We start from the raw sequence: 23021 nt of genomic DNA, 5'->3' as shown, positions 1-23021 counted from the left end.
TTCCCCACTCCCTTACTTGCTAACAATGCCGTTCCTCTGGAGGACGAGTCCTGTGCAGGTTCTCACCATCCAGAAGCAAAGGAGATTGAACCACTCAGGCCTCGGCCCCCGCTCTCCGAGGCCCCCATAGAAGCGGCATGGTCTGCACACCTTTGACCATAGATATTTATTTATAATTGCTGCAGTTTCCATGACATTGTGTATTGCAGTTTTCCCAATTGCATTTTACACTGGGGAATTATCCTACAAACCATTAGATAATAATAAAGATAAACTAGAAAACCACCATTTATCATTGATTTGCATTAATCGGGCACACATAAAACATCACTATCTGCGGTGCTATAAGGAAATGGTGATGCCGCCCGTAGTAAGATACATATGCCCGCTTAGCGCAGCGCTCAGGGGAAGGGGCAGCGTTAGGCAACGATAACATGTCCAGAAAAACCCTCCTACATTATTCCTCTGACTAAAGTCGTCCATCCGATGTTTAGGCACAATTTTTTAGCCACTAAAATTCTATGTGATCTATCCCTGATATATCCCATAAAAGACATCCCAGATGCGCTGTGTACATGTTGTGTGGATGGACAACAGAATAAAAACACGGTGAAGGCAGCAGAGTTTTCTGAATGATTTTACTTAATATATTCCTTATTGTTATGACGGGTACAATGCAATGCATGTAAAATGTGCACATTGGCTTTTTGGCCACTTCATCCAATAGATCAGGCGCTGTATACATAGACTATTCTATTACTATTCGCGGTCTTGTGACGAGGTCATGTGGCTGCTGCTCGGAGAAAGGTGTGAGCTTTGGCGATGCTATAATTTTTACATAGGGCCACCATCATCCAGGGCGCAACAGGTAACCCCGGACACCCCCTGTAAGCTATTAATAAGATAATAAATAAGCGGCTATGGCAAATTAATCATTAAAATCATAGAAGATCCAAAAATGAGCATAAGGGCTTATTTACACCAGCGTGTTAAACGTCCGTGGGACGGCCGTTGAAACAGCGGCCGTCCCACGGACCTATGTAATTTAATGTGGCCGTTCACACAGCCGTTGTTTCAACGGACCGTGTGAAGGGTCCATGCGAAAATAGGACATGTCCGTTCTTTTCGCGCATCCCTCCATAGACTCTCAACTATGGTGGATGCGTGACATCGCGTCCCGCAGTGCTGAGCACGGATGCAACTTGGACGTGGAAAACGGCAGTTTTTCATGTCCGAAATGCGCAGCGCTCGTGTGAATCAGGCCTAATGCTGTAAAAATGGAATTAACAATATTGCGAAGCAAATTATGACGGGTTGTAGAAAGTCGTCATGTCTCAGGTTAAGTGACATTGAATATTTTCTTTAAGCTGAGAAGAGCCTGTTCTGGGGTTATTTGTTTCCAGCTGGATGGCAGATCAGCCGGATTTGCATCATACTGAACAGCAAATTCTTTACTGAACTTTGCAAAAATGAATTTCCAGTAATCGGAGGATTCGATGCTGGGGTCGGGCTGGATGGCCCAGTCTGGGTAGTAGGTGCGATACTCTTTGTATGGATGATATTTCCCATCTGTGTCTGAATTACGAAATCTAGTTTTAGATACAACAGCAGTGGTACAAATGTCCAAGACCAGTTTTTTATTCATTTCGATTCTATATTTTCCTAGTCCTTGTGATCTATGGACAGATGCAAAATGTTCCTTATGGTCCGCACCTCCGGCCTCACAGGGGACTTTACAGAACGGACACTGATGTCCACATCCAATCACCTTCGTCAACAACTCCTCCTGCGGCTTCAATGTGACTTTGGAAAGTACTGACTCCAAACTCATAGACCTCAGCTCTGACAAGACTTGATCCTTTACCTCTGTAAGGAAGGACAAAACATTTAAGGAAAACTGCCCCACGTCTGATGTATTACGAAAAACAATAACTTTCAGCTCCTTTTGTGGAATCACTAATTCTGTTTGCAAGTTGTCACAGAGATTTTTTAACAATTGTGAGATCGTTGCGCTCATTAGACAGGTTTCATCCCGGAGAACATTTTGGACTTTCTCACAAATAGAGCTCAGAATGTTTTTATGAAACTCCTCCAAACCTCCTGTATTAGTATATCTTCCGGAGATGTAATTTACTATCCAGTCCCTTGAAAATTTCTCATATGAGCAGAGATATTGTACATATTTTTGGAAAGACAATTCCACCAGCAAGTTCTCCAGCATAGTATACTGGAAAAAGGTTCTAGTGCTGAATATCTTTCTGTCAGGACTATGTAAGACGTCATCCACTATTCTTTCTCCGAGATCATTAAAGACATACTGGGTGATAGCTGGTCGGAGACACTTCTCACAGAATTGTTTGGCTCTGCTTTGACTTTCGTCTTTTTCTTTGAATATATTGAGAAATGTTGAGAAATACTGAGGTTTTAATTCTTCAAGAGAATTTCTTGGGTCGTTCTTCTTGACAAACCTATCGTGCATCTCCTGAAATACTCCAGCTGCTTTTCCAAAGATGAAGAACTTGATATCCAGCTCAAACTGTGATGAGAAGTGGAGTTTTTTTAAATCTTTAGGTCTAAGTTTTGTATTGATCATCTGCAGAAGTTCCTGGCAGTAAGTGTCATCATAGTCCTCATCACTATTCATCCTCTCTGTGATATAGCGATCACACATCTCTATCAGTGAGTTGGCCAATTCTTTTACTTTGATGCATGGCTCACTATTAAAAAATGATTTTAAAAAAGATTTAAAAGACTGATCGAAGTGCTCTTTACCCACTTGAAAAGTGCTCTGTCCATGCGACAATTGTGTTATTTTTACTACCTTTTCGTTTATAGCAGATCCTTTCCCGCTCAGGTCATTCCTCACGTGCCGTAACATTTCTTGACTTACATTACGCTGTTTAATTATTCCTATCTGAACACTTGACAATGTTTTCTCCCACATTCTCTCAAGTTCGCGTTCTATTTCTTGATCATTCATTTTGTGTCTTCCAGCTTCCAGGAGTTCTGTGATTTTTTCTTCTATGAGCTGTTGATACTTATTCTGGATACTTTGAACCTCATACTTTCCTTTCTGGAGTGAAACCGCTTTGTCATACTTGCTGACGGCCTTTCTTTCCAGCTCCTTTTTTAGGAATTGTACGCTCATTCTAAAATCTTCTCTATATCGCTCTACAAGGTGAACGTTTTCTGTCTTATTGTCAAAGTAGTTTTCTAGCTGCTCCAGCATCTTATTTCCCCCCTCATGCAGCAGCTGCTGGAGATCATACATATACTTTTGATATGTTTCGTCATCCACATATTCTGCCATCTGATTTTTGATGTTATTTTCTGTGATATTGATCCATTTGTAAATGTTTTTATGGAATTCCCATTCCCATAGAGAGAACTGCATAGTTAATTTACTGTACGCTTCTGCTACCAGACTGTTTCTAAAGCTAAAGATGAATTTCTCATGTTTGACAGCATTCCACAAACTTTCCACCCATGTAATAAAGTCCGGGATATTGCAAGGAGCATATTGGGTTTTCATTAATTTTAATAAGTCCTGCTTCAGTTTGGAAACATTTTCACTGTAACCAAAGTTTACTGGAGCCATTGGGGGAACTCCTTGCCATAAGCCGGGAATGTACCAGTTGTTTCTCTCAACATCATAGTCCATCACATCACTGAAACTTGTGATTTCAATTTTCTTTTCCATTGTTGCAGCAACTTTTGTCATTTCATTCAGTTGTTCTAGAAGTTTCTTCCTGTCTCTCATATTCTTTTCATGAGCGGACACATCACTCACATTTTGATGAACAAATTGGCAATTAGGTTTCTTGCCAATCTCTTTCATCCTAAGAAATGCATGGACCACCATCTGCAAAATATCTTTCATCTCTGAAGTATTTTCCATGGCCATATTGACTATGGTGACATTGCTCAACCCAACCACTAATGTGGCCAACTCATTGTCATGTTCATAACTATTTTCCAATGAAGCCAGCTCAGGAGCTTTCAACCCTTCAGTGTCAATCACCAGAATGAATTCACAGCCTAGTTCCTCCTGGAAGTTCTCCTTCACTTTAATAAGGGTCATGAAGGCTCCTCGTGTGCATCGTCCACTGGCCACGGGGAACTGTAGACCAAACATGGTGTTCAGTAGGGTGGACTTCCCTGTACTCTGCACCCCCAGCACGGTGATCACTCTCATCCTACATTCTCCTCCCGTCTTCTTATCCAGCTCAGTCAAGACGTCAGTTATCCACTGTAAGGGAATGTTGGAGGCGTCTCCATCTATCAGCTCCAATGGGAACCCATCCAGAAGAAGGTCAGAAGCAATATCTGGCAATCCAGCAAATTGTACTCTGTTTTCAGAAAGTATTCTTTGCCTTATCATGGAGCATTCAGCCTCATAAAACTGCCCCAACTCACGGATGAAATGTTCAATTCCCAAAGAACTATCTGAGATTTTTTGGTCTATATTTTTGAGTTCTTCTAAATTATTGGGATTATTGCTACATTCTTCCTTGTATTCAGCTTGCAATGCAGACACATTATTTCTAGATATTGACTCCAGCTCCAGTTTCATCCATTTCAGGAAATATTGTCTCTCAGCCTGAGATGAATGTCTGATTGCAATGATAAACAACATTATCCCCTCAGATAGATCGTGTTCATTTTGTTCCTTATGTAGAGAGGAGCGTTTCTCTAGGAGTTCAGCCTGATATTGTTGCACATTCTTTCCCTCTAGGTTTGTCATCCTGCATAGTTCTTTTTCTATCTTAGATAATTTCTTCCATAGATCCCCCTGTAGATTTAGTGCCTTCTTCTTATATTCTCCCACATTCTCGATGGCTGAAGTAATGTTTAGCGCACACGCTCTCGCTTTTTGACACTCCGGCAAGTCTTCATCTACATCAATGTGAAGTCCATATCTTTGTGATTTTAGGTTTTCTAGGGATGAATTTTTTTGATTTTCCTTTAAGACCTGCTCAATGCTGTTCTGAATATTTTTTACATATTCTGCATCATTTGCCTTATTTCTCTTTACTATGAATTGCTTTTTACAAACTTTTAAATTTGCCATTAGATTTTTGAAATGTTTCTGCGTCTCTGAGTTGACATCTTTTCCAGGACCCGGAGTAACAATGAAATAAAACTTGGTGTCCGATGGGCTGCAGGATGATAATAATCTGAGTTGTCTCTCACACATGCTCTCTATAAATATAAAAGTGGCTGATGAGATTCGGGTGAGAAATGTGAATTGTTCCCAGTTGGACTCCAGGTCTCCACGTAGGTTGGCCACAGCAATAGGCTCCGGGAAAACATCAGATTTGCCACAAGGAAAGTACCAGGACATTTCCACCAGCCCATCCGATATCTTCCTCTCAATGTTCCCTCCTTCCATGTTGTCATGTATGAAGAAGTCATGATGTTGTTGGGGTGGGTTGAGAACCTGGTTTAATATTTTAGATTTAGATAATTTATTTCGCCCCAGCCTGACGAAAGAGAAGATCGGCATTTCAATATTCACCACGTTGTCTTCTCTGAAGCCTTTACTGTCTGCGAGTGACTGAGGTCTCCACTTCTTCACAATGTCCCTCATCGCCCAAAGCATGAAGGTGTGATCTGGACCATCACCAGCAGGAAGCAAGAGAGGAACTGCAAACTGACACACCGACATTTTAGTTATGACTTCTTGCTGTAGAAAGGGGTCAGAACAATGAAGAAGAACACAGAGAACATCTAGTGGATGGATGGACCATGAAGGATCTTCTTCTACTTCATTCACAGAAAAAAACAATTCACTATCATCATCATCATCATCATCTGATTCTTCTTTAGATGACTGTTTCTGAAGTTGAATATTTCTTGCTGTTCTGTTCAGTCCGATAATTTTTGTCAAGAAATGCCAGGGGATGTCTTGAATATACTGGGGTTGATTAATGAGAAGTTTATCTGTTCCAACGCTAAGAACATCACTTAATGTCAATCTTGAATCCAGATGATCTTTTAAGTTCAGTTGTTGTACTAGTTCCTGAAAATTCTTAGACCGGTCTGTGGAAAGAGCAATACGAGAACATGACTTCAGGATTATTTTAAATATAAACTAATGATATAGTGTATTTTTTAAATAAAGTTACATACTATACATCAATAATTGGCCTAATCTTCCTACATGAGAGTTGGAAACATTTTTTTTTCAGTCATTCAACCTTTAGCTTACATAGCTGACAAGGACAAGACTTGAGAGGCATGAAGAATTAGATAAACTATACCTGCCAACTATCCCGAAACGGAAAAAATGGGAAATTTCCTGGACTCCTGGTAAAGTTGGCAAATCTCCTGGGTGCCGAATATACTTATCTGTCCCCATCCTTCACTTTTCTTCACGCCCGGGCACCACAGCAAACAATATCCTGACACTGGCCCTACAATCGGAACAATGTCTGCAGGCACCACTCAGTAGTAAATAGAAGTGCAGGAACAGGGAGCAATAAGGTTCTGAACTGGGGTCAGGGAATTGTCTGTATTAGGGGGATAGTCTGTTTTGGGTCTGTATAAGGGGATCATCTGGTTTATAGTCTGGCTTTTTAGACCATCTAATCAGAAAGTGGCCGGGAGGCAGTGGGAGCCGAGAAATGTTGAACAGGGTTTAGGGGGCCCGTTTCTACAGATAGGTGTGGGTCCCAGAAGTGGGACTCGCATCTATCTGACATTTATGACAAAAAATTCCAAGATAGGAAAACCACTTTAACCACCATTGTGGTTCAAATATTTGAGGGTTTTCTTAGAGATGCTATCCTGGAGTATCTCAATGAAAATAAACTGTTAACACAGCATCAGCATGGGATTATGACGGATCGGTCCTGTCAAACTATTCTGATTAGCTTCTATTGAGGAGATAAGTTCTAGACTGGACCTGAGTAATGCTGTGGATGTTGTATATCTAGACTGGATGTGGGTAAGGCTGTGGCTGTGGTTTATCTAGACTGGACCTGGGTAAGGCTGTGGATGTGGTGTATCTAGACTGGACTTGAGTAATGCTGTGGCTGTGGAGTATCTAGATTGGACCTGGGTAATGCTGTGGATGTTGTATATCTAGACTGGATCTGGGAAAGGCTGTGGCTGTGGTGTATCTAGGCTGGACCTGGGTAATGCTGTGGATGTGGTGTATATAGACTGGTCCTGGGTAAGGCTGTGGATGTGGTGTATCTAGGCTGGACCTGTGTAAGGCTGTGGATATGGTGTATCTAGACTGGACCTGGGTAATGCTGTGGATGTGGCATATCTAGACTGGACCAGGATAAGACTGTAGATGTGATGTATCTAGACTGGACCTGGGTAATGCTGTGGATATGGCATATCTAGACTGGACCAGGATAAGACTGTAGATGTGGCGTATCTAGACTGGACCTGGGTATTGCTGTGGATGTGGTGTATCTAAACTGGACCTGGGTAAGGCTGTGGATGTGGTGTATCTAGACAAGACCTGGGTGAGGCTGTGGATGTGGAGTGTCTAGATTGGACCTGGGTAAGGCTGTAGATGGGGTGTATCTAGACTGGACCTGGGTAAGGCTGTGCATGTGGTGTATATAGACTAGACCTGGGTAAGGCTGTGGATGTGGTGTATCTATACTGGACCGGGATAAGGCTGTGGATATGATGGATCTAAAACTGGTCCTGGGTAAGGCTGTGGATCTTGTGTATCTAGACTGGACCTGGGTAAGGCTGTGGATGTGGTGTATCTAGACTGGTCCTGGGTAAGGCTGTGCATGTTGTTTATCTAGACTGGACCTAGGTAAGGCTGTGGATGTGGTGTATCTAAACTGTATCTAGACTGGACCTGGGTAAGGATGTGGATGGGGTGTAGCTAGACTGGAGGTGTGTGATACTGTGTCGCATAAAAGGTTGGTATAAAAATGTTGGTATTTTTGTCTAAATTTTTACATTTAATTAAAAATATCTATATTTATTCAACCATTCTATAAATTTAGAATAAAATAGTTTTTATAGTTCATCCTCCATCTCTGGTATTGTAACTTATCTGACCCTGCATTTTTAAGTTTATTATAGACAGTAAGTTAAACTTTAGCAACTAGTGCCTGGCACTGGCAAATAATATCATGGGACGCATCAAAAGAGGCCTAGATACTTGTGACAAGAACATAGTTTTGCCTCTATACAAATCACTAGTCAGACAACACATGGAATATTGGGTACAATTTTGGGCACCTGTGTATAAAAAAGACATGGCTGAACTAGAACAGGTGCAAAGAAGGGCGAACAAGATAATAAAGGGAATGGGTGAATTGCAGGACCAAGAAAGGTTATCAAACTTGGGGCTAATCAGGCTAGAAAAAAGACAGCTTAGTGGGGATCTAGTTACAATGTACAAATATACAACTGGACAGTACAGAGATCTTTCTAATAATCGTTTTACACCTAGGCCTGTAACAAGGACAAGGGTCATCCTCTAGTCTAGAGGAAAAAAGGTTTCACCATCATCACAGTTGGGGATTCTTTACTGTAAGAGCAGTTAGACTATGCCACAGGATGTTGTAATGGTTGATTCTTTTAACAAGTTCTAGAAGGGCCTTGATTCCTTTCTTGATAAATATAATATTACAGGTTATGAGTACCAGATTCTGGAGATGAGACGCTGATCCCCGGATTTATTCTGATATCTTTGGAGTTGGGAGTACATTTTCTCCAAAAGAGGCAATTGACATCCAGCTCATCAGTGTTTTGCTGACCTCAGGATCAACACGGTAGGATTAATGGTTGAACTTCATTGACCTGGGTCTTTTTTCAGCCGTATCAACTATGTATCTCCTGGTGATCAGCTGTCATCGCTGGGGAAGCTCTATGAGGATGAGGCTGAGCCCATCCACCATTCTGATAATAGAGTGGAAAGAAAGAAATGTCGGCCAAACAAGCGTTTACCCAAAATCTTTGTCACTATTACAGACACTGCTAGGTGGGGACCTGGATGTCCCCTATTATGGGGGACATTATGGAAGCAACATGGTTGCTATTATGATTAGACTGTGGCTGCTGTTAAGAGATCATTGGGGCCGAAATTTTTTGGAATATGACGACCTTTCCGAGTATCTCAGGCTAATGTATGATTTTATGTTGTATAAAATGTACAGTTGACGTATGCCAAATATGTCTGGTCGTCATGGTGGTCTGGGCTAGATGGAGAAGAAAAGGGAAGAAAATGGCTACAATCAGAGAAGACGTTACCTGTAGTCACTGGATTTAACGGTTATGTATTCTGCATGTGGTGTCTGACCAATACTGTATTTTCTTGTATACTCTGCAGAGTGCTAGTGTAGAACTAGCATCTGACCACTGTATGGCCACGGCGTAACCAAGCATAGAAATATTTGTTTTGGTACACATTGTGTTCCGAGACTTTTATATGTAAATACAGCTTTATTTGAAGGTTAAGAGGTGAGGCACTTTTTTTATGTTTGCCCTATCAGCAAAAATCCCCAGAAAGCTCTGCGTCCAGCAATGTTGGTTACTAAGGTAACAAATCGTGAGCCGAAGTGCCCACGTCAGCGTCTAATGCTCGCCTTCCTGCTGTACTTCCCACCGCGCCTATGCAGTGCCTGGTCACCCGACATCCCCACAGCTGCTGCCGTCTCTTCCTCTGCTGTTCCTGACCACACATTGGGTCCAGGGATTATGGGGTCAGGGTGGATGTTAGGTTTCATGTTTATTGTGAAAAAGTTATTTAGGTGGGGGTCATTATGGCTGTGTGGGCTTTTCTTACAAACTTATCTGCTCATGTATAGTCGCAGAAATGTTTGAAAATTGAGAAGCTGAAGACATCTGAGTGGAAAACTGCAGAAATGGGCTGTGGCCGGGAGAAGTCGTCATACAGGTCTGGACTGGATGGAGAAGAAAAGAGTCTGAGAAGACGTCACCCGTGAGTCACTTAATGTACATGTTTATTCTGCCTCTAATCAGCACTGTAGTCACTGTATGATCTACAGCGAGATGATTGGTGGTATGATTTTTTTTATTTTTTGAAACAGCAACTCCCAGCATATCCTTACCATTGTTCAGGCAATGCTGGGAGCTGTAGTAGAAACCTATATAGGAGGGGTTGTACTAAATTGAGCTGTATTTCTTCTGGTGATGTATATATGTACTGAGCTTCGCTCTGGTGTTGTATATATGTACTGAGCTTGGTTCTCGTGCTGTATTTATGAATTAAACTTTGTTCTAGTGCTGTATATATGGTTCATCGTTGTTCTGGTGGTGTTTATATGTACTGAACTTTGTTCTGGGGCTGTATATATGTACTGAGGTTTGTTCTGGTGCTGTATTTATGTAATGAGCTTGGTTCTGGTAATGTATATATGCACTGAGCTTGGTTCTGGTGCTATGTTTATATAATGAGTGTCACGTTCACAGGGTATGTGGAGCCACTAGGCCGCACCGCCGTAGCAAAGAGGCAGCTGACCAAATCACAGTCTATACAAAAGACTATAGTAGCACTATAGTAACACTTAGGTACCTGAACTTGTCCAGACAGTGGCTGTGGCTTCAGCACGGATGGAGGCCGGTGCAGCAGGTAGTGCCAGATGTGGCGGGCAGTATCCGATGTGGCAGAAGACACTGGACTTGGCAAAAGACACTAGACGTGACGGAAGACACTGGACGTGGCGGAAGATACTGGACGTGGCGGAAGACACTGGACGTGGCAAACGACAGCAGGTGCAGTAGACACGACTCCAACACTAGTAGGCACAGGAACAAGAACAGCACGGGATACAGGAACAGGTAACAGGGCACAGCTAACAACTGGAACGGGAAACACGAAGGGACCATTTGCAAGACAGACTGGGATAAACTAACAACGCTCAGGCAAGGATCAGAAGGGCTGGGGCCTTCTTATAGACCAGGAAATCATGTGGTTGATGATGAAGATTGTTCTTACAGGTGCGCGGGCTGGCCCTTTAAGAGCAGACATGAGCGTGCGCGCGCACCCTACGGGACACAGCAGACTGGAGCGGAAGTGAGCACTGGCGTCTCCTAGGAAGGGGATGGGGACCAGCGCTCACGGATCCATGGCTGTGGGCGTCGGGAGGTGAGTAAACCCAACGGCCCATGGCCATGGACGCTACAGTATCCCTCCTCTTATGCCCCCTCTTCTTGGGGCCAGAGCGAGAGAGGAATTTCTTAATGAGAGCAGGAGTAATGAGGTTCTCTTCCGGCTCCCAGGACCTCTCCTCAGGACCAAACCCTCTCCAGTCCACCAAATAGAAAGTCCTTCCTCCTACCCTTTTGCAGTCCAGGATCTCCTTTACCTTGAACACATCAGAAGAACCGCTGGGAGCAACTGTGGAACTAGAAGTCTTGCTGTAGCGGTTCAGGACCACTGTTTCAGGAGGGACACATGAAAGGAGTTGGGGATTCTGAGGGTAGGAGGCAGCCGCAGCTTATAGGAGAGGGGGTTTATCTGTTGCAGAATTTCAAAAGGACCAAAGAACCTGGGAGCAAACTTGTATGAAGGCTCCTTCAAACAAGTGTTTCGAGAGGATAGCCAGACTTTGGTACCCTCTTTGTATCTGCATTTTGCTTAATGCGATTGACTGCCAGCAAAATAGAGAACCGGGTCTGTTGACAGATTTTCAGAAAGTCCCCAGAGTCAGCAGCGGGTACCTGAGATGTAGTCGACCTTGGAAGAGGGACTCTAGGATGTTGACTGTAGACAATGCGAAATGGAGTGGAAGTGGTGGATTCACTTGTGTGGTTGGTGTAAGAGAACTCGGCCCATGGAAGAAGCTGTACCCAGTTATCGTGCTGTCAAAAGATGAAGTGGTGGAGATAATTCTCCATGATCTGGTTGATCCTCTCAACTTGCCCATTGGACTGGGGGTGATAGGCCGAGGAAAAGTCAAATTTCACATTCAGGAGTTTACAGAGGGCTCTCCAGAACTTTGAGGTAAACTGAACCCCCCGGTTTGACACAATGTGAAGAGGCAAGCCATGCAAGCGAAAGATGTGTTGAATGAAGAGACTCGCCAGTCGGGGAGCAGAAGGTAGGCCAGTCAACGGGATAAAATTAGCCATCTTAGGGAACTGGTGCACCACCACCCAGACAGTGTGGCATCCTGCTGAGGGGGGAAGGTCTGTGACAAAGTCCATTGCAATGTGCTGTCAGGGGGCATTGGGTACAGGCAGAGGTTGAAGCAGGCCGGCAGGCTTGGAGTGAGTAACTTTGTTAGAAGCACACACCGTGCAAGAAGAGACAAAGTCCAGAACATCTTTAGGTAGCGTGGGCCACCAGAAGTGACGAGCAATCAGGTCTCGGGTTTTACGGACACCAGCGTGCCCAGCCAGTTTAGTACTGTGTCCCCAGCGGAGAATTCTTCTCCTGTCTGCCAACCGAACAAAAGTCCTTCCCGGAGGGATGTCTCTAACCTTCAGAGGATTAGCAGTTACAATGCAGGATGTGTCTATGATCGTCTGAAGGGACTCCCCCGTGTCTTCCGTCTCAAACGATCTGGACAGGGTATCGGCGCTCACATTCTTGTCAGCGGGACGGTAGTGGAGCACAAATTGGAAGCGGGTGAAGAACAGCGACCACCTGGCTTGACGGGAATTTAGTCGTTGAGCGGACTCAAGGTAGGTAAGGCTCTTGTGATCGATGTAGACCAAGATGGGGTGAGCTGCGGCCTCTAGAAGATGTCTCCACTCCTCCAGAGCCAATTTGATGGCCAGTAGCTCTCGATCTCCAATAGAGTAATTGCGCTCAACAGAAGAAAAAAATCTTGAGTAGTAGCCACATACTACTGCCTTTCCTTTGGAGCTCCTGTGGAAAAGAAGTGCACCTGCACCAACAGAGGAAGCGTCCACCTCCAATGAGAACTGCCGAGATACGTCAGGATGATGGAGGATCGAAGCTGAAGTGAAGGCTTTCTTGAGGCTAATGAATGCGGACTGTGCCTCTGGAGTCCATACCTTGGCATTCACTCCCTTCTTGGTAAGTGTAGAGATGGGAGCCGTCAGAGATGAGAAATTCGGAATAAACTGCCGGTAGAAATTGGCGAATCCCAGGAACTGCTGTATGGCCCTTAGGCCTTGAGGACGTGGCCATTCCAGGACAGACTTTAATTTCTCAGGATCCATCTTAAGACCTTGATCCAAGATGATGTAGCCCAGGAAGGGCAAAGACTTCTTTTCAAGGACGCAGTTCTCCAACTTGGCATATAAGCGATTCTTTCTTAGTCACAGAAGAACCTGACAGACATGCTTCCGATGGGTCATCAGATTGGCGAGAAAATTAAAATATAATCGAGATAAACTACAACACACATATAGAAGAGATCTCGGAAAATATCACTGATGAATTCCTGAAATACTGCGGGAGCGTTACACAGTCCGAAGGGCATCACTAGGTATATGTAGTGCACATCACAGGTGTTAAATGCCGTCTTCCATTCGTCACCCCGGCGAATCCAGATTAGATTATAAAGCCCCCCCCCCCACCCCACAGATCTAGCTTAGAAAAATTTTTGGTTCTCGCATGCGATCAAGCAGCTCGGATATAAGTGGTAACAGGTATTTGTTCTTTACCATGATCTGGTTGAGACCACGGTAGTCAATGCAGGGTCGAAGAGATCCATATCTCATCTTAACGAAGAAGAAGGAAGGAAGATTTTCGTAAAAAAAACCCTCTCCAAATTCCCCTTGATATAGGCTGACATAGATAAAGTCTCTGGCAAGGAGAGAGGATATACCCGTCCACGGGGAAGAGAAGCATTTGGAACCAGTTCAATGGGATAGTCATAATTCCGATGTGGAGGCAACGGCTCAGCCTCTCGCTTGCAGAAGACATCCGCAAAACTGGTATACTGAGATGGTAGACCGGAGAGTGACTGAGGCAGAGGGGTCATAACAGGACGGACTTGTGACAGGCAATGGCTATGGCATCTGGAACCCCATTGAAGAACTTCTCGGGAACTCTAGCAAGGACCAGGGCGTGTAGGCGAAGCCATGGCAGACCCAACAGGATAGGATTGATAGCCTTAGGTAGCACACGGAAGGCGATCTGCTCCGAGTGAAGAGCTCCGACCCATAGTGTCAATGGCTCCTTGATGAGCACAATCGGATCCGGCAATTGTAGACCATTCACAGAGGCAACAACCAGGGGTCTCTCCAGACGTACTGTGGGTAGATGTAAACGATCCACTAGATCCTGCTGGATGAAATTAGCAGCCGCTCCGGAGTCAAGATAGGCGGAGGAGGGATGTGACGTCTCTCCGGAGATGATGGCCACAGGAATCCATAATTTGGGAGAGGTTTTAACTTTTGGAGACGTTCCACCTAGAGTTGCCTCTCCAACCAACCCTAGGTGCTGGAGTTTCCGGGTTTCTGTGGGCATTGGTGCACAAAATTACCCTTAAAGAGACTCTGTCACCACATTATAAGTGCCCTATCTCCTACATAAGGAGATGGGCGCTGTAATGTAGGTGACAGTAATGCTTTTTATTTAAAAAAACGATCTTTTTTCAAAAAGTTAGGAGCAATTTAAGTTTATGCTAATGAGCTTTCTTAATGCCCAAGTGGGCGTACGTTTACTTTCGACCAAGTGGGCGTTGTACAGAGGAGTGCATGACGCTGACCAATCAGCATCATGCACTCCTCTCCATTCATTTACACTGCACTAGCGATATAGATATATCGCTATGTGCAGCCTCATACACAAACCCTAACATTACTACAGTGTCCTGATAATGAATACACATGAAATCCAGCCTGGACATCATGTGTACTCAGAATCCTGACACTTCTGAATCTTTTTTTGTGAGATTCCGGCAAGTGAAACCAAATCTCGTTTAGCTCCTAGATCTCGCGAGATTTCGTATCCGTTGCTGGAATCTCACAGAAAAGAGTCAGAAGTGTCAGGATTCTGAGTACACATGACGTCCAGGCTGGATTTCATGTGTATTCATTATCAGGACACTAGTAATGTTAGGGCTTGTGTATGAGGCTGCACATAGTGATATATCTATATCGCTAGTGCAGTGTAAATGAATGGAGAGGAGTGCATGATGCTGATTGGTCAGCGTCATGCACTCTTCTGTACAACGCCCACTTGGTCGAAAGTAAAAGTACGCCCACTTGGGCATTAAGAAAGCTCATTAGCATAAACTTAAATCGCTCCTAACTTTGTGAAAAAAGATCGTTTTTTTAAATAAAAAGCATTACTGTCACCTACATTACAGCGTCCATCTCCTTATGTAGGAGAGACAGGACACTTATAATGTGGTGACAGAGCCTCTTTAAGGCCACAATACATACATAGTCCAGAGGAGCGTCTGTGCTGCTTCTCCTGTTCAGGCAACCAGACTCTGTCTACCTGCATGGGTTCTTCAGGTAGAGCACTAGGGGAAGGCAATAGTGGTCTTTGGACCGAGGGTGCTGGTCTGTGGATCCAGCTCTCCTGTCGAACCTCTTGAGTGCTCTCCCGGATTTTCATATCAACCCGGGTGGCTTAAAGGGTGAGGGCATCCAGGGTAGAATGAAGGTTTCAGGCTGCCAGTTCGTCCTTGATGTGAGAGGACAGTCCCTGCCAGAAGGTCGCCACCAGTGCCTCAGTGTTCCATGCCAGCTCGGCTACCAGGGTACGGAAGGAGATAGCATACTCCCTTACTGTGGAACTCCCCTGCTTGAGGGTCAACAGAGTAGCTGCGGCAGAGGATGTTCGACCCGGCTCCTCGAACACGGCATGAAAGGACTGCAGGAAAAACGCTAGGTCCAAGGATACAGGTCCTTGTTGCTCCAAAATTGGCTTCGCCCATGCGAGGGCATTGCCAGCAAGAAGGGAGATGATAAATGCTACTTTGTCCTCCTCGGAGCGGAAGGGATGAGCCCGTAGCCTAAAAGGAACCTTGCATTGATTAATAAATCCTCTACATGCTCTGGGATCACCTTCATAGCGAGGAGGAAGAGGCAGAGGAACTGTGGATCCAGAACAAACAGATGGAGCAACGGGTAGTGGCACAGCACCAGCCTCTGGAGGAAGAACCGGAGTTGGCATAGTGAGTAGATCCAGCAGACCAAGATAGAATTCACAGCCTCAAAGAGTTGATCCTGATGTGTGCGTAGGTCATGCATCTCCATCTGTATCTTCTGGACTGCGGCCTTGGGCTGGCCAGCGGGTTCCATGGCCTGAGCGTAATATAACGGTCACAGGGTATGTGGACCCATTAGGCCACTCCACCGTAGCAGAAAGGCAGCTGACCAAGTCACAGTCTATACGAAATCTATATATATGTATATATGCACTGAGCTTTGTTCCGGTGCTGTATATATGTACTGAGCTTTGTTCTGGTGCTGTATATATGTACTGAGCTTGGTTCTGGTGATGTATTTATATACTGATCTTGGTTCTTGTGCTGTATTTATGTATTGATCTTTTTTCTGGTGCTGCATATATGTAATAAGCTTTGTTCTGGGGTTGTATATATGTACTGAGCTTGGTTCTTGTGTTGTATATATGTACTGAGCTTTGTTCTGGTGTTGTATATATGTACTGAGCTTTGTTCTGGTGCTGTATATACGTATTGAGCTTTGTTCTGGTATTTTATATATGTACTCAGCTTGGTTCTGGTGCTGTATATATGTATGAGCTTGGTTCTGGGGCTGTATATATGTACTGAGCTTTGTTCTGGTGCTGTATTTATGAACGGAGCTTTGTTCTGGTGCTGTAAATATGTACTGAGAATTGTTCTTGGGAAGCGTATATATGTATTGAGCTTGGTTTTGGTGTTGTGAATATGTTGTGTATATGTACTGAGCTTGGTTCTGGTGTTTTATATATATGTACTGAGCTTTATTCTGGGGCTGTATATATGTATTGAGCTTCTTTTTGGTATTGTATATATGTACTCAGCTTGGTTCTGGTGCTGTATATATGTACTGAGCTTTGTTCTGGTGATGTATTTATGAACTGAGCTTGGTTCTGATGCTTTATATATGTAATGCACTTGGTTTTGGTGCTGTACCTATGTACTGAGCTTGGTTTTGGTGTTGTGTATATGTACTGAGCTTGGTTCTGGTGTTGTATATATATGTACTGAGCTTTATTCTGGTGCTGTATATACGTATTGAACTTCGTTCTGGTATTGTATATATGTTTTCAGCTTTGTTCTGGTGCTCTATGTATGTATGAGCTCGGTTCTGGTACTGTATATATTTTTGAGCTTGGATCTGCAGCTGTTATATAGGATATATTTATAATGACAACATTGCATGGCAGATGGAATTCTTTTCAATTCATTGTATATTTAATGGGAACCTGTCAGGCAGTTTTAACCCTTTGAACCGTGGTTTTTTTCAGATGCCGCAAAATCTATCAAATTAACTTTTAATATGGTGCACGCTATATGCTAATTGCTCATTAAAGGGTCATGGGACGGTGCCGCTATCCTGAAGTGTCACATAGTCCTGCCTCCAAACCCACCTTTCTATGCTTGATTGACATCCCCTTGGATGAAATACATAACTACCAGTCTCCTCCAACACTCTTGTATGCGCCATTGCCTTGTACTACTTGGGCACGCACCGTGTAGCGAGGTTGGAGGAGGCTGCTAGTGATGTCAATCAAGATCTGGGGGGCGCCATTTCAATTTTCACCTCAGGTAGCAGAAAAGCTAGAATCGGCCCTGCCCCTACTACAGCTACATACAAAACTTAGCCATAATAAGACCGTGTGCATGAGCCCTAATGATACGGAAAAGCTGCTCACCTTCTAGAAATGGCTGAGATAGACTAGACAAAGCAGGAAACCTGAGAGCCATGTTCTCGAGGTGGTTGAGGAATTTCTCACATGCCGATTCTCCTTTCTGAGTTATCAGGTTAATTAACTCAACGACTTTCTCTGTCTGAGAATCTTTCAAACAGAAATCAAAATATTCCTCCATAGATATCAGGTGCAGGGAGTCCAGTTCATCAAACACATCATCTACATTCTTCTCAAATATTTCTACTAGTTTCCATTTCAGATGTTTGACAATCCATGAAGCTCCTCTGGTCGTATAGATGCTGTTCATGGCGCCTTCTGCAAAGAAATAAAATCATAGTTTCATGTCTACACCATCTCCAGGGAACATTTATGTCATCAAAGCGATAAAACACCCCAAAAGCCTCTAAAAGTCAAACCTCAACGTTTTACCAGTGGCCAAATGCAACACCGTTATAAGCTCCAAGAAGGAACCACAAAGAACACAATCCAACCAGCTCTGTTACCCTTCATAACATCTCTAGCAGTACACTACGCCCCATCACCTCTAAAGCAGAACCCGCACCATTACCTCTGAAGTAGAACATGCCCCATCACCTCTGAAGTAGAACACGCCCCATCACCTCTGAAGTAGAACACGCCCCATCACCTCTGATGTAGAACACCCCCCATCACCTCTGAAGTAGAACACCCCCCATCACCTCTGAAGTAGAACACGCCCCATCACCTCTGAAGTAGAACACGCCCCATCACCTCTGAAGTAGAACACCCCCCATCACCTCTGAAGTAGAACATGCCCCATCACCTCTGAAGTAGAACACACCCCATCACCTCTGAAGTAGAACACGCCCCATCACTTCTGAAGTAGAACACGCCCCATCACCCTCTGATGTAGAACACGCCCCATCACCTCTGATGTAGAACACCCCCATCACCTCTGAAGTAGATCACCCCCCATCACCTCTAAAGCAGAACCCGCCCCATCACCTCTGAAGTAGAACATGCCCCATCCCCTCTGAAGTAGAACATGCCCCATCCCCTCTGAAGTAGAACACGCCCCATCACCTCTGATGTAGAACACCCCCATCACCTCTGAAGTAGAACATGCCCCATCACCTCTGATGTAGAACACACCCCATCACCTCTGAAGTAGAACACGCCCCATCACCTCTGAAGTAGAACACCCCCCATCACCTCTGAAGTAGAACACGCCCCATCACCTCTGAAGTAGAACACGCCCCATCACTTCGTAAGTAGAACACGCCCCATCACCCTCTGATGTAGAACACGCCCCATCACCTCTGAAGTAGAACACGCCCCATCACCTCTGAAGTAGAACACGCCCCATCACCTCTGAAGTAGAACACGCCCCATCACCTCTGAAGTAGAACACACCCCATCACCTCTGATCTAGAAAACGCCACATCACCTCTGATCTAGAACACCCCCCATCACCTCTGAAGTAGAACACCCCCATCACCTCTGAAGTAGAACACGCCCCATCACCTCTGAAGTAGAACACGCCCCATCACCTCTGAAGTAGAACACCCCCCATCACCTCTGAAGTAGAACACCCCCCATCACCTCTGAAGTAGAACACCCCCCATCACCTCTGAAGTAGAACACGCCCCATCACCTCTGAAGTAGAACACCCCCCATCACCTCTGATGTAGATCACCCCCCATCACCTCTGAAGTAGAACACACCCCATCACCTCTGAAGTAGATCACCCCCCATCACCTCTGAAGTAGAACACACCCCATCACCCTCTGATGTAGAACACGCCCCATCACCTCTGATGTAGAACACGCCCCATCACTTCTGAAATAGAACACCCCCCATCACCTCTGATGTAGAACACGCCCCATCACTTCTGAAGTAGAACACGCCCCATCACCTCTGATGTAGAACACGCCCCATCACCTCTGATGTAGAACACGCCCCATCACTTCTGAAGTAGATCACCCCCCATCACCTCTGATGTAGAACACGCCCCATCACTTCTGAAGTAGAACACGCCCCATCACCCTCTGATGTAGAACACGCCCCATCACCTCTGATGTAGAACACCCCCCATCACCTCTGATGTAGAACACCCCCCATCACCTCTGAAGTAGATCACCCCCCATCACCTCTGATGTAGAACACCCCCCATCACTTCTGAAGTAGAACACCCCCCATCACCTCTGAAGTAGAACACCCCCCATCACCTCTGAAGTAGAACACCCCCCATCACCTCTGAAGTAGAACACGCCCCATCACCTCTGATGTAGAACACACCCCATCACCTCTGAAGTAGAACACCCCCCATCACCTCTGAAGTAGAACACGCCCCATCACCTCTGAAGTAGAACACCCCCCATCACCTCTGAAGTAGAACACCCCCCATCACCTCTGAAGTAGAACACGCCCCATCACCTCTGAAGTAGAACACGCCCCATCACCTCTGAAGTAGAACAAAAAAAAACTTACCCCATGCCGTTGTCATAGCGATGTGTCCCTCTGTTCGTTGTGCAGCCCGGACTCCTGGGATGACACTGCAGCATGTGATTGGCCTGTGATTGGCTGCAGCAGTCACATGGGATGAGACGTCATCCCAGGAGGCTCAGCTGGATAAAGACCATCGGGACGCCTCGCTATAACATGGGACGGGGTTGAGGATTAACCTTTTAATTTTACACAAGAAAAGGTTGGTTTTCCTTTCTGATTTGCGGTTTTTCAGCGGCGGAATCACAACTTTTCCGACGCAAAAGTCGCAACACTTGCTCTTTGTTGCAAGTTTTATCTCCCATTGAATTCAATGGGGAAAACCTGAAAGAAAAGAGCAACGAATCTGCATCATATATGGACAGGCTGTGGATTAAAGAGCCGCCATGCAGGTCAATTTACATCACAGCGGATTTCTCCTGCAGCGTGGATGAGATTTGTTGCCGAATTTCCTCAGCGTTTATGTGGGAACCCGGCTGTAGATGTGAGGGAAGGGACCCTGAAGCCGGGAGACCCCACATGAATAGGGCTGCGCAATAGATAAACTTTTTACAATGATTTCATTACCATAAGGCTCTGTTCACACCTGCAATTTTTGGGTTCCATCGGGTTTCTGGTATTTATTACATCAATAATAGTGCAGATCGCAGCCCTATTCTTATAGCGGAATCCTAGAATCCTAACACTCCCCATTACTTAACCCCTTAATGACCAGCCTATTTTAGACCCTAATGACAAAGCAATTTTTTTAAGTTTTTCGTCGCATTCAAAAATGTATAACTTTATTTTTGCATCGACATAGCTCTATAAGGTCTTGTTTTTGCGGGACGAGTTGTATTTTTTAATAGCACCATGTTGGGGTACATATAATTTATAGAAAAAAGAACAGCAATTTCGCCACACTTTTTTGCGTCCTAAATTAACACTGTTTACCGTCTGGTATAAATAACATAACAAATTTATTCAGCGGGTCGTTACGATTACGACAATACCAAATTTATATAGTTTTTTTACGTTTTTCTATTTTTACACAGTAAAAACCCTTTTTTTTTTAATTATTCGGTTTTGTGTCTCCATATTTTCGGAGCCATAACTTTTTTATTTTTCAGGCGATGCAGCCGTATCAGGGCTTTTTTTGCGGAACGACTTGTAGTTTTTATTGGTGCCATTTTGGAGCACATGCGACTTTTTGATCACTTTTTGTCACATTTTTTTTAAAGCAGGATGAACAGAAAACAGTAATTCTTGCATTGTATTTTCTTTTCTTTTTTACAGCGTTCACCGAGCGGGTTAAATAATGTAATGACTTTATAGGTGGGGTTGTTACGGATGTGGCAATACCAAATATGTGTAACTTTTTTCCTTTTTTTTTTTCTTCGTAATAAAGCATTTTGTAGGGGGAAAAAGTGTTTTTATTATTTTTTTTAACATGGGATTTTAATTTATTTATTATAAACTTTATTAAACTTTTTTTAAACTTTTTTATTAGTCCCACCAGGGGACTATACTATGTGATCATCTGATCCTTTTATAATACACTGCAATACTTCTGTATTATTCTGTGTATTATTGCCTGTCCGTGTAGCCTCTGGCATGGCCTAACAGGCATTAACGAGAGGTAGGCCTTTGTTAGGCCCCCGACTGCCATAGAAACCACCGGCACCCTGTGATCGCATTGCGGGTGTGCCTGTGGGGTGGGAGAGCGAGACCCCTCCCTCTAAAACCACTCAGATGTGGCGCTCTCTATTTAACGCCCCATCTGAGGGGTTAAACGAGCGGGATCGATACTGATATCAATCCCGGCAGCTCGAGCAGGTCTGCTCCCAGCCCTTGGCTACCTTCAGTAGCTGAGAGTAGGGAGATTTACCTGCTCCTGGCGGCATTTATTTATTTAGATGCAGCGCGGTAAAAAGTTACTACATCAAAATAAAGACGGTTAGTGATCGCCGTGAAAACACCTATGGGCGGTCACTAACGGGTTAATGTCAGTGGGGTCCGTTAGGACCGTTCAATAACAGATCTGTCGTGGCTGCACAATAAACAGAAGTCACAACAGAATTGATATCTTATATCTACAAGCCACACAACCTTTGGTACAGTTCATGGACAGTAGGTGCAGGAGTTTTGGGATGTGACCTAATTATTAAGGAGCCATGGCGTCCACCCCTATATACAACATTACAGCAGATGAGCTATATCCACGTACTGTGTTATTCTCCATCTGTCTGTTCTATCGGCAGACACATTATTTCAGCATTTAATATTAAATTAATTTTCCCACCATAGAAAGTGATGGCATGTGCAGAGCGGAAGCTATAAGGGCTGTAGAGGTAGCAGTCGTACCCGGACCTGCTGCAGGAGAGGGATGACCAGTGCAGGAGGCAGCAGCGATCACTCACCTTATACTCAGGGACCTGCTGCAAGAGAGGGATGACCAGGGCAGGAGTCAGCAGCGATCACTCACCTTATACTCAGGGACCTGCTGCAGGAGAGGGATGACCAGTGCAGGAGGCAGCAGCGATCACTCACCTTATACTCAGGGACCTGCTGCAAGAGAGGGATGACCAGTGCAGGAGGCAGCAGCGATCACTCACCTTATACTCAGGGACCTGCTGCAGGAGAGTTATGACCAGTGCAGGAGGCAGCAGCGATCACTCTCCTTATACTCAGGGACCTGCTGCAGGAGAGGGATGACCAGTGCAGGAGGCAGCAGCGATCACTCTCCTTATACTCAGGGACCTGCTGCAAGAGAGGGATGACCAGTGCTGGAGGCAGCAGC

General features: G+C 44.6%; 1 protein-coding gene across 1 annotated transcript; it reads right to left on the bottom strand.

Annotated features, from left to right (window-relative positions):
- Positions 1-657: 657 nt before the first annotated feature.
- LOC142656067 (interferon-induced very large GTPase 1-like) lies at positions 658-22673 on the bottom strand. Its single transcript, XM_075830929.1, has 3 exons — positions 22642-22673; positions 17762-18073; positions 658-6042 (listed from the first exon to the last, which is right to left on the bottom strand). The coding sequence occupies exons 2-3, from the start codon at positions 18063-18065 to the stop codon at positions 1340-1342; spliced, it is 5007 nt and encodes a 1668-aa protein (XP_075687044.1). The 5' UTR covers positions 18066-18073; positions 22642-22673; the 3' UTR covers positions 658-1339.
- Positions 22674-23021: the final 348 nt, after the last annotated feature.

The sequence above is a fragment of the Rhinoderma darwinii genome, chromosome 6 (assembly GCF_050947455.1).
Source record: "Rhinoderma darwinii isolate aRhiDar2 chromosome 6, aRhiDar2.hap1, whole genome shotgun sequence".
Taxonomy (NCBI): domain Eukaryota; kingdom Metazoa; phylum Chordata; class Amphibia; order Anura; family Rhinodermatidae; genus Rhinoderma; species Rhinoderma darwinii.
This window is presented reverse-complemented; position numbering and strand designations above follow the sequence as displayed.

Coding starts and splice junctions, on each gene's coding strand:
- LOC142656067 (XM_075830929.1), bottom strand. CDS start 18,065: ATGAACAGCATCTATACGACCAGAGGAGCTTCATGGATTGTCAAACAT. Junction 6,043..17,761: donor ATCTCAGCCATTTCTAGAAG/GTGAGCAGCTTT, acceptor CTCTTTCCACAG/ACCGGTCTAAGAATTTTCAG.